General features: G+C 40.2%; 2 protein-coding genes across 2 annotated transcripts; one reads left to right on the top strand and one right to left on the bottom strand.

Moving 5' to 3' along the window:
* The first annotated feature begins 3220 nt into the window (after positions 1–3220).
* On the top strand, positions 3221–9225 carry LOC145444978 (dynein regulatory complex subunit 5-like). The gene is made up of 6 exons (XM_080323057.1): positions 3221–3501; positions 3566–3701; positions 4549–5142; positions 7086–7208; positions 7266–7443; positions 8953–9225. Exons 1-6 carry the CDS (start codon positions 3315–3317, stop codon positions 9145–9147), a joined length of 1413 nt encoding a protein of 470 aa, XP_080179183.1. The 5' UTR covers positions 3221–3314; the 3' UTR covers positions 9148–9225.
* Positions 8914–10908, bottom strand: LOC145444980 (methionyl-tRNA formyltransferase, mitochondrial-like). Its single transcript, XM_080323060.1, has 2 exons — positions 10602–10908; positions 8914–10430 (listed from the first exon to the last, which is right to left on the bottom strand). The coding sequence occupies exon 2, from the start codon at positions 10295–10297 to the stop codon at positions 9269–9271; it is 1029 nt and encodes a 342-aa protein (XP_080179186.1). The 5' UTR covers positions 10298–10430; positions 10602–10908; the 3' UTR covers positions 8914–9268.
* Positions 10909–10928: the final 20 nt, after the last annotated feature.

The following is a 10928-nucleotide window of genomic DNA, read 5'->3' as shown; positions in this document are numbered from 1 at the left end:
TCAGGCCTAGTGCGAACATGAACCGTGTTGAATCTTTTTTCCGTACGCCGTTTACGCAGTTACCATACTTCAAGTCACAGCTCACCGGCGGACCTCTCGAGTCTCGTGGCACATACGTTAAAATCACTGTTGCCGGGAATTCATGTTACCGTACCATCATTAAGTTACTTGTTTACGTTGGAAAACGCGATTGTGACGTCATCTTGATAAAAAGTCGCTTGCAGCCCTTGCCCCACCACCCGATATTGTCACGAGCCGCCACTGGGTGATGACCTAACCGTTAATATCGCTGGTCAGCCCATTTCCAACACAGATAATGCCAAATATCTCGGGGTTTTACTGGACTCGAACATGTCCTGGAAGAGTCATATTCAGTCCCTAGAAACTAAATTATCACCGAAGTGCGGCCTGTTCTACAGCCTTGGGCGCTTCATGCCAGCATGGGTTCTTCTGATACCCTTTAAATCCTTAATCCAATCGAAGTTACATTATGGCATCCTCTGTTGGGGGGCTGCCAGTAAAACTGCACTCAAGCCACTGCAGAAACTACAGCATAAAGTACTCCGAATTATAGCTAGGGCCCCATAAGGGCCTGGCTGCCCATACAATAAGTCGCTGCTGAAGAGATTCGGCGTCCTAAACATAGAAGATAGGCCTATGCGGAAACTATAGAAATCGCCAAGTTTATGTATCAGTTTCATTGCGGTCGTTGCCCCGAATATTTCAATGACTTCTTTACCTCTGAATCAAAAGCGCACAAGTACAACACACGCGCGTCCACGTCGTCCAAATATCATATGATCGACCGAAAAGATCATCGCTCTATCAAATATGCCGGACCTGATGTGTGGAACAGTATCCCGCCGGCCATCCGGCAGTCGACGAGCATGTCCACATTCAAGTCGAAATACAAGCAATTACTACTAAATAAATACAGTCCATCCTCAAGATTACCGGACCACGACTGACCTATCGATCTCGCTTCCCATGACATGCCGCCCTATTTCTTGTCGCTTCCTTTTTCTATACTGTCTTCTTTACTTTCATTCAGTGTGCATGCCTCCTCTTTACATCGCCTAGGCCAGGGGTTCTCAGCCCTTTCTTGGCCGTGGCCCATTTTCCAGTTTGAAAATGTTCTGTGGCCCACCTCTTATCTTAGAGTCATAGTTTCGTTCAATGCGTGGTAGTCGACGGCGCCGATATGCCTATTTATCTAAAATATGCGCGTTTTTCTCTTAATTTACGGATGATATTTAAATCTAGACCTCTAGGGACATGAAATCACGCGAAGCGCGACGAAAATATTCGACTTGAATAAATATCCTTCAACAAACGACTAACGAAATAATCTTGGGCCCCTTCGATCTCTCGCAATCGGGGGCTTGGGTGCGACAGTTACGGCCCTCGTAGACCATAGGCTAAAACTCCTGTGTATATTTTGATCATCCGCTGCTCCATTCGCGTCGCGAAACACAATGATCAAATCCCCGCATCCACTGTGTTTTAGTTTCACGATTGTGGGGAATAATATAATCATTCTGGGCCAGCTTCAAACAATTCATTAATGAAATGGAGAAAGAGTTTTATAATATGCATGCTGTACAATGTATATTGTATGTCTTGTACCAAACCAACTGAAGTTGCAATGTCAGAATATTCAATCCAATCATACAATCAATTCATGTAACTGTTACATTATGTTCAATGATTTCCAGGCCGGACATTTTAAACCGACTCCAAAGATCAACGCGCTCCGCTAAATCCTCAAACCATTACGATTCGTTGCGGTGGTGCAGTATACCTTCACCAGAAGTTGCTGATAATTTTCAATTATGGCTATTTTTGTCTTAAAATAATACGACCTGCCGAATTACAGTAAATCTATACGTCAATTACACTTCATTCCGAGTTTATTGCACCCCCTTTCAACGGCATACGACATATGACTCTGCCGGAATACTTCGTTACTTCAGCCTTACCTTCCAGCTATCATATAATCGAAATTACTTTAGTTGCTGTTAGCCGTGGGTTGTCATAGCCAGTGGAAAAAGCCGCCGTTTGTCCCTCCCGTTTTCGATTTGTACATGCTGACTTCATACGTGCCACTACCGTCTAATCAAAGTCGGATGAAAAGTTCATGAATATATTTCTAGCGTTTAACATAACAAATAAAACTTGCATTAATTCTAAAATTTTCTAAATAGCCTTGTGGCCCACCTCAAAATGCTCTGTGGCCCACCAGTGGGCCATGGCCCACCCTTTGAGAGCCCCTGGCCTAGGCCAAGGTGGGTGTCTGATTCCATAGACAATTAACTCCTAGTCGCTTCGACATCTTCCTTTCTTTTCATTGTATCGCATTTTTTGTGGTGTATTGAACTGATAAAATTGCTGATAAACCAATGATGATGATGATGATGATTTTGGCCGCGGATTTATCGCCAGTGATCTTTTTGACAGCGCACATCTCGTGAAGTCGCATGTTGGCCAAACGTTCCAATGCATTGATGTGTCCTGGCGCGGCAATGCACAGCGCTGAAATGCCGATGATGCTCCCTCAGACTGAAGTATTTCAACGGCCTCAAGTGATGCTCTCATAATTGAGAATACAGAGGTAGACTAATATCTGTAGAACAGGGGCGAGCAACTTCTTCAGTCGGTGGGCCGGATATAGGAAAATTAAGTACTTGGCGGGCCGGATTGCTGAATCGATACATTATTCGCACATTTACCCAGTTATACAAAGAAAAAAAATCGTCTTTAATGAATGTATTTTACCGAGAGCAATGTCACGTCAAAGTCACTTCTCGCCGATAATGACGAAGACATTGTGGATTTGAGAACAGCATGTATGTTGCCCGCCCCTGCTGTAGAACTTGCGTGTTTTATTCGGGAGTGGGTATGCGCACAATAAAATCATGAAATGCAGTGACACTGAAGCGGGCGAAGCGCGACTGAAATTTTAAAGTGAACGATTCTGCACCAAAATACTCAGTGTACAATATCGAGTAACCATAGAGTTTGGTTTAATAAAATATGTTGCCTGAAATTTTATATATTCTCGGTCGTAAAAAATGTCTCGCGGACATTAAAACGACCGAGGACCCCAGTTTTAAAACCACTGGTATATGATACAACCACTGATCTTTCGATTTTACGTAGCTCAGTGGTCACGATACGGCCTGGTGATTTATGGAATATCAGGAGCGACTTGTTACCATAACTACGCATATGTCGACCAAGAATTCTTACGACAGCGCACCGTACTGCAACATCGGCATCGGATGATATTGTGAATGAGTCGGATTGGTTAAAATATGGTTGTTCAAGATATAAGATCGAATGTGGTCAAGTTGGCTCCACAACCGGGACAGGCGCCTGCACCTGTGGCGTCTGAAGTCAAGGCCCTGAGAAGAATAATTGCAGAAGACCCAGATTGGTCACTTGCAACCGTTCCTTTATTGAAGGACATCGTTATCAACCATATCGTTGATAATTTCGAAAGTAAAACTAACGCATACGGAATTTTTTTCCTATCAAAACTGACCTTCATTTCAATTTCTTTCAGAAAATCCAATCTTGGAAAAGTTGTACCCAAAGGACAAGCGGAAAGTTCTAGATAAGATTGCGGCCAAAATCGATGTTCATGTAACAGCAGATTTAATTAGCGATGAATTATATTGGAAGCGATGTTGTAAATCAAAGTATGTACCAATCAGGTTTCTACGTCATTTCCATGCCGTATCTATGCACCCTCGGTTCAAAAGGGGAAGTACCGGTAGTCATTGTGTAAGCACTTCACACTGTAAGCAGCTAGAAATCTTCACTTCAAAATTCGATTTGTTTTTGAAAATTTCTGGTTTTACTCCACATGAATTGAATAGTAGGCCTATATTCGTATTGAAAGGAACCTGTATATTTTCGGCTGACACTCGTCAGGGTTAATCGTCAGCAACTAGTAAAGAATTCAAAAGAGCATCGTATATCAACAATCGTATCACAAAATATGACGTCACCAGCATGAAATGTTGAATAGTACATTGAACGCTCCCGTATTTGACATTTCATGCTGGTTACGTCATATTTTGTGATACGATTGTTGATAAACGATGTTCTTTTGAATTCTCTACTAGTTGCTGACGATTACCCCTGACGACTGTCAGCCGAAAATATTCGGGTTCAATTCAATATGAATATACTATTCAATAGTATATTGAAGTTCTGTACCTCAAAGAAGTTGTCCCAATGAATTGTGCGGTAATGACACTTCACATTAAATTTCTCCAATGTCTATGTAAGGAAAAAGTTACAATTGAGAAACGTGCAATTTTCTTTTAATGCACTGGAAAAATATTTGTAAATTATCAAACTTAGCATCTAAGTCAACTAGCCTATAGCCTTTATATTCTTTCAGTACTTTGAGGTAAGCAAGTTCCTCATTTCAAAATGGATGCGGCACATCTCAACTAGAAATTGAATGCTCGAATTCCTGTGTAACAATAGTTATTTGGTCCCACCCTTAACACCGGTTTGTTATGAATTTGCTTTTAGATACCCCATTTGCGATGTGACGAACCATGGAGGAAGTTGGAAGAGACTGTATTTCGAAAAATATTTGGAAAACCTCATCGAAAACTTTGTGCCCGATAAAACCAGCGATGATGTCATAACCAGCGCAATACCCTTATGTTCAAACTATGTAAAAAGGTTAAAAATATGCCAACTCCTTCCTCCTGTAAAGGAAACACCCAAACCGGGGGCTAATGAAGAGGAAGTATCCGACGCCGGCAGTGAGGCCGGATCTGAATCTCCTGACATGGATCATTTCGAGTTTGGGATACTACTAGACAAACTACCCCACCTCGAAGAATTTCAAGTCACGTACGGTGTGAGAGACTGCGGGATGAACTTTGAATGGAACTTATTCCAATTTACCCAACGCGACTGCCTTCTTTTCGCCAAGGCCGTGAAATCGTGCACTTGGCTCAAGAAGCTCTGCCTTCACAGGAGTAAAGTTGATGATTCACGGGCCCGGGTAATTGTCAGTAACCTGCTGGACCATCCCACGCTCGCTGAAGTAGATTTCTCGCAAAACTGCATCGGGGACAAAGGAGCCCGTGGCATAGCTAAGCTCATAAACAACAGGTAGATTATTTTATTCTACATCTTATTTTCTACCATTGTGCATCCAATAACGCGTTGGTGCATTCTTAGTTTCTTTTAAAATGATGGCTTCAATTCAGAAATACGATGCCTTTCATTCGTTGATAAATAACCAATGTTCCAAGTAGGTCTAAATCGACCCGATTGATTACCTCTACTTGCAGTAGTTTTGATTTTAGATGAGTTCCACATTTAATTCAAGTGAAGAATTTCAAACTCATTACGACTAGTTTTTACATTTAGTGAAGTAGAAAGTAGGTTATTGGACATGGACATATTTGCATCACTTTTATTATTGGAGTTGTCTTAAAAATAGGCCAATGAAGCACTTTCAGCCTGTATCATATGTAACAAAATGTTATTCTAAATTGAACCAATTTTTAGTGTCCGAATCCTCAAACTCCTTGAGTAAATTTCATATCTTTTCTTTTCTACTTCATCATTGGTTTATTAGCAATTTTATCAGTTCAATACACCACAAATTTGCGATACAATGAAAAGACAGGAAGATGTCGAAGCGACAAGGAGTAGTCTATGGAATCTGACACCCACCTTGGCCTAGGCGATGTAAAGAGGAGGCATGCACACTGAATGAAAGTAAAGAAGATAGTATAGAAGAAGAATGCGACAAGAAATAGGGCGGCATGTCATGGGAAGCGAGATCGATAGGTCAGTCGTGGTCCGGTAATCTTGAGGATGGACTGTATTTATTTAGTAGTAATTGCTTGTATTTCGACTTGAATGTGGACATGCTTCTACTTGAAGTAGGCCTATCATATCTTGAAAATGCCTAATTTGGCGTAGTTGGAAGTTGGGTATGATCAATGACCACCACTGGTTATATTTTTTGGTCAAGAAATAATGTAATCAGCCTCAATATCAAATCTCAAATGATTTGGTGTTCTAAACATAAAAGACAAGTTTATCTATCAGTTCCACTGCGGTCACTTCCCCGAAAATTTCAATGACTTCTTTACCTCGGTATCAATAGTGCATAATAGGGCTGTTCGAAAAAACTTTTTTTCCTGAATCTTGCTGGCTACGTGAATAAATCGTTAGGTTGCCTTAAAAAACGACGCAAACCAAATTTTAATTCATTCCAACCAATAATCTGGGATTATCCTTGATCGGTGGATAATCCAAGAATTATCATCGAAAAACTCAAATAACTCCACTTCTACGGGTTGGAATTGAGTCAAATTTGTTTTGCATCGTTTTTGAAGACAGTGCAACAATTTCATGGGGTTGACAGAAAAATCTGAAAAAATTTTTTTGGCATCTTTGGGTACATTCAAAATTTTCAAACTGTACGAAATCAGCGATTATTGATTGGAATGAATTAAAATTTGGTGTTCGTCGTTTTTTAGGGCAACCTAACGATTTATTCACGTAGCCAGCAAGATTCAGGAAAAAAAGCTTTTTTTGAACAGCCCTAGTGCATGAGCATGTCGTCAAACAACCATATGGTTGATAGATAATCACTCTATCAAATATGCCGGACCTGCAATATATCTCGCTGGCTATCCGACAGTCGTCGAGCAATTCGAGCATGTCCACATTCAAGTCGAAATACAAACAATTTCTACTGAATCAACACTGGTCACCCCACGATTACCGGAACACGACCTGACTTATCGACCTCACCTACCAAAACATGCAGCATTCATTTTGTCGCTTACTTTTATGCTATCCTTTCTTTTATCCAGTGTGCATGCCTCCTTTATACATCGTCTAGACCAGGTGGGTGTCTGATTTTGGAGAATACTCCAAGTCGTCTCGACACCTTTCTATCTTTCATTGTATCGCAGTCTTGTGGTGTATTGAAATGATGAAATTGTTAACAATAAACTGAATTGAGTAAATAACTATATAATGAAGTTCAGCAATTATTGACCGCATTGTAACCATCACATTATCAAATGCAGATGTCCAAACCTGGTGTCTATGAATCTTTGCGACAATATCATACGGCATGAGGGGGCGAAGGCATTGGCGTATGCGCTCACAAAGAGTTCAACACTAAAATCACTGTCTTTAAGACTCAACAGGTAACACTATTCACTGCAGCTCTGATTGAGTTGGTGGTAAATACGAATGAATTACAGGATTGGCGATGTCGGAGGGCAGTCAATAGCAAAAGCCTTGCTAACGAACAAAGTACTTGAAAGCATCAATCTGTCTTGTAATGAACTCACCGAGCCCACGGCAGCAATATTCTCGCAAGTACTGATTGCTAACACATCTCTTACGACGATTGTCCTTGCAGGCAATAAAATTGGCCCGGTAAGTAATCTCACTTTGGATGGAAATGCTGCCTTCACCAATTCAATATTGCAATGGAAATTATGTGCCGTCAACCTTGTCTAGTGTACTCCAGTGGATGGCCACTTGGCCTGACATGCCAAGCAATAATATTCATATCAAGTTCTTTAGGCATTCAGTGAGGTTTTTTCTCCTTGCTCTACTTACTCAAGCAGTTTTGATTTAGGTTACTTCCACGCAACAGGTTTTGAAGCAAAGCTACATACTTTTAACTCGTTGAATTTTGTCAAGTAGAAAGTTAGGCTTTCGGGGAATTCGCATAATATTTCTTGACAAAATCGCAGCTATAAAGATCCCTGTAGCACAGTGGTAGAATAGTTTTGCGATTATACCTATTGGTAGCTTCATTAGTCATTCTGCATCAACCATCGGGATGCATATTGCAATTTTGGAAATTTTATCACAGGCAATTGTCTATGAAATTCCGTCACGTTACTCCTGATCTTACATAAGTCCTTTGCAAACATCCTCGAGCTCTACATGAGTAATTCTTGCATTAAAATTTCCTAGGTGAACTTGTAATTAAGAATAATAACATTACTTATACTTGAGTAGCCCTAGTAACTATTTTTATCACCTCTGGTGTGTTGGTTCCAGTATGAACTCTCATCAGCATGGAGTTACTATGAAATTAAGTCGACTTTGGTACGAGCAGAGTTTAAAAATAGTTATGGCTTGTGGGATAGCGTTTGCTACTTTTATAAATCATCACATTCAATCCAAATTCAGAATTCAATTTTCAACAATAATTAGTTGAGAATGGTCATGACACATTTAATTCAAATTATTGATTTGCATGATACTCTTACAGCTTCATATGCCAGAGGCAGAGCACATTTACATTTCTTTTATCATCGCTACTAGCCTGTGTTGTGGGAGGTGTGAAATATTATTTTACAGCAACAGACATGTCTTTAAAGTTCATATTTGGTTAATATAATTAGACCAAACGGACATCTATTGAGTCAGAAGTTATACAATGCAGTGCTACCACAGATATCTCCATTATATTACAACAGGTTATTTTTCCTTGAAAACTCTCAACTGAGAGTGCACTTTTCTGCTGTCCCAGAATGTGGTATCAATATTAGGGACTTGTTGCTAATGGCTACTAGAGTGAAAACGCAACATTTGTAATACGGCATCTCAACATGTTCGACACATTGCTGTCTCAAGGAATTATTTACTTGCAAGTGTTTCCTATTAAATATCTAAATTATACAAGCATTCTGCATGGACCGTGGGCCAGATGAATTCAGGGGCCGTTGGTCACACGTTTGACATCCCTGCTCTATACGCAGTTGATGAGTTCGCGATGACTCCAAAAACAACTCCATATTTAGTTTTTTGTCCAACTTTTCCCCATCTGTCTGCAACAACCATTTTAGTGTCTATGTGTCCGGTCCAACTTCAGTAAAATATATAGCTGCATCACCACCTCCACAATTTATTATTCTTTTGTCAACACAGGACGGAGGTAAACAAATTCAAGAAGGCATGGACGCCAACAGTACTGTGACTAGACTGGATCTACGCCTGGCTGATGCTGGACAGGAAAGTGAATTCTGCATTGAGCAGATTCTCAAAGACAACCAGGAAAAATCACGTTTGAAAGAATTAGAAAGGTTGAAATCTGCAGCCAGTACCTACTCAAAACGGCCATGATTGTACATAAGACTGTTTTGTAATGAGTGAGATTATGAACTTGTTTACAACATAATATATAGATAGTGTAACACCAGATTTCAAAGTTTTCGCACTTTATTAACAGCAGCTTCAGGTCTAGTCATTCAAATTTCACAATTTGTCCATTTTTCAATAAGGGTTGGATGGATCCGTTATAAAAATCATTAGCGGTGATTGGTTTTCCAAATATCAATCGCTTTACACCAATATATCCTGATTTACACCGAACACAAATTGTCTTCGATTTTTTCATAAAGATAATTCTACCCGGCACATCTTCCTCTCCGGATTTGACAGAGGATTCGATATCAGCAATGTCTTTGTCTCCTAGACGACACATTTTTTGCAACCTAATCAATTTTCCATTGAAAGATGTACGTAGAATCATGTCTTTTCGAAAACCAAATGCGCGATATCGTCTATACACATCTTCAGAGCTCATTAAATCCCATACTATTATCGAATCTTCAGAATTCATCTTTGGGGCATGAGTAGCCAAGGAGTGGTCTTGTTCTGTGCTATTTTGAAGATAATGATCAATATTCCCCAAGCATTTTAAAAGACAGGAAGATGCATCGTCTTCCAAAGCCATTCCAAGATCCTCAGATGTCCAGTCTTTAAGTATCTTGACCTTTTCACCACACATAAGGATACGACCACGGTCAAAATGACCCGGTTCAATTTGCATTATGGATATCCCCGTTTCATCATCATCAGCCAGTATAGCCTGCATAAATGGTGAAGCACCGCGCCAACGTGGCAATATACTTCCATGCACATTTATCAATCCGTATTTATATCGTTTGATCACACTGTTTGGTAACAGTTTCCCAAACGACACGACAACCCCGATATCGAAATTCTTGTCTGGGAGATCAGGCCAAGTGTAAATTGGGATATTTTGATTCAAGGCATATTGTTTTACTGGGAGCTTGTTGCGTTTATCTCGCAGGCAAACCACTTCCAGTTTATCGACAATGCTCACATTATTATTGGTTTGGTTGGCATGCAACGCTTTGAGACAGGACTTAGAGAACAGGTCACTTCCAAAAAACAGTACAGATATGGGTCGCACCGATTTAACAAATATTGATCTATTCTGATGTATTTTCACCAGAAACATCTGCATTTTCCTTTTTTCGTTTTTCCAAGAAATAATCTGTTAATTTTTGCTGTTCTTCAAGTTCCAGACGGTTAGCTTCACGTCTTTCGACACTTTCTTGAAGTCTTCGACGGTCGTCAAGTAGGCCCTCTTTTAGTCGCTAAAAATATTTTTATGAGTTCCAGGTCTGCTGCGCAGAAGTGCTATCAAGTTATAGGAATGGCAAAAGTTAACACACATCGTAAGGCGGGCAGACAGATTTTAGATTTACAAGCAGTGAGATATATAGTTGTGATAGATCGACAAAATCATAAACACAGGCAATTCGAACCTCTTTATTTCTTTGCTGGTCGTAATGAACGAATCCAATCATCGATCCTGTAAAAATCAGCGACGCCACTAGACTCGATTTTGCTTTGAATGACATGAGAAGATTAAAACGATATCAAACGGTTGCGAGATATGCATCCGACTCAAATGATGAACCGCCGAACAGATGACTTCGTGTGATATATCAAGGTGACACTACCACATGTATCAATCGTTTACGTTTATCAGTCGAAATACCGGCTTGGTCCTACCAAGGGATGTAGCAAGGGATGAATTAGGTATCATAATTCGCTAAAATATCTAGTTCACCATCAACTTCGCTATATTA

The sequence above is a fragment of the Botryllus schlosseri genome, chromosome 8 (assembly GCF_051294905.1).
Source record: "Botryllus schlosseri isolate E-star chromosome 8, Bs_hap1, whole genome shotgun sequence".
In the NCBI taxonomy this organism is placed as follows: Eukaryota; Metazoa; Chordata; class Ascidiacea; order Stolidobranchia; family Styelidae; genus Botryllus; species Botryllus schlosseri.
The sequence above is the reverse complement of the archived record's forward strand: the minus strand, read 5'-3'. Positions and strand labels throughout refer to the sequence as shown.

What these genes read in the sequence shown, in the direction of transcription:
- LOC145444978 (XM_080323057.1), top strand. Translation starts at nt 3,315, where the DNA reads ATGGTTGTTCAAGATATAAGATCGAATGTGGTCAAGTTGGCTCCACAA. An exon ending in AAGCGATGTTGTAAATCAAA is followed by an intron (nt 3,702 to 4,548) that starts GTATGTACCAAT and finishes ATTTGCTTTTAG; the next exon opens with ATACCCCATTTGCGATGTGA. An exon ending in CTGTCTTTAAGACTCAACAG is followed by an intron (nt 7,209 to 7,265) that starts GTAACACTATTC and finishes AATGAATTACAG; the next exon opens with GATTGGCGATGTCGGAGGGC.
- LOC145444980 (XM_080323060.1), bottom strand. Translation starts at nt 10,297, where the DNA reads ATGCAGATGTTTCTGGTGAAAATACATCAGAATAGATCAATATTTGTT.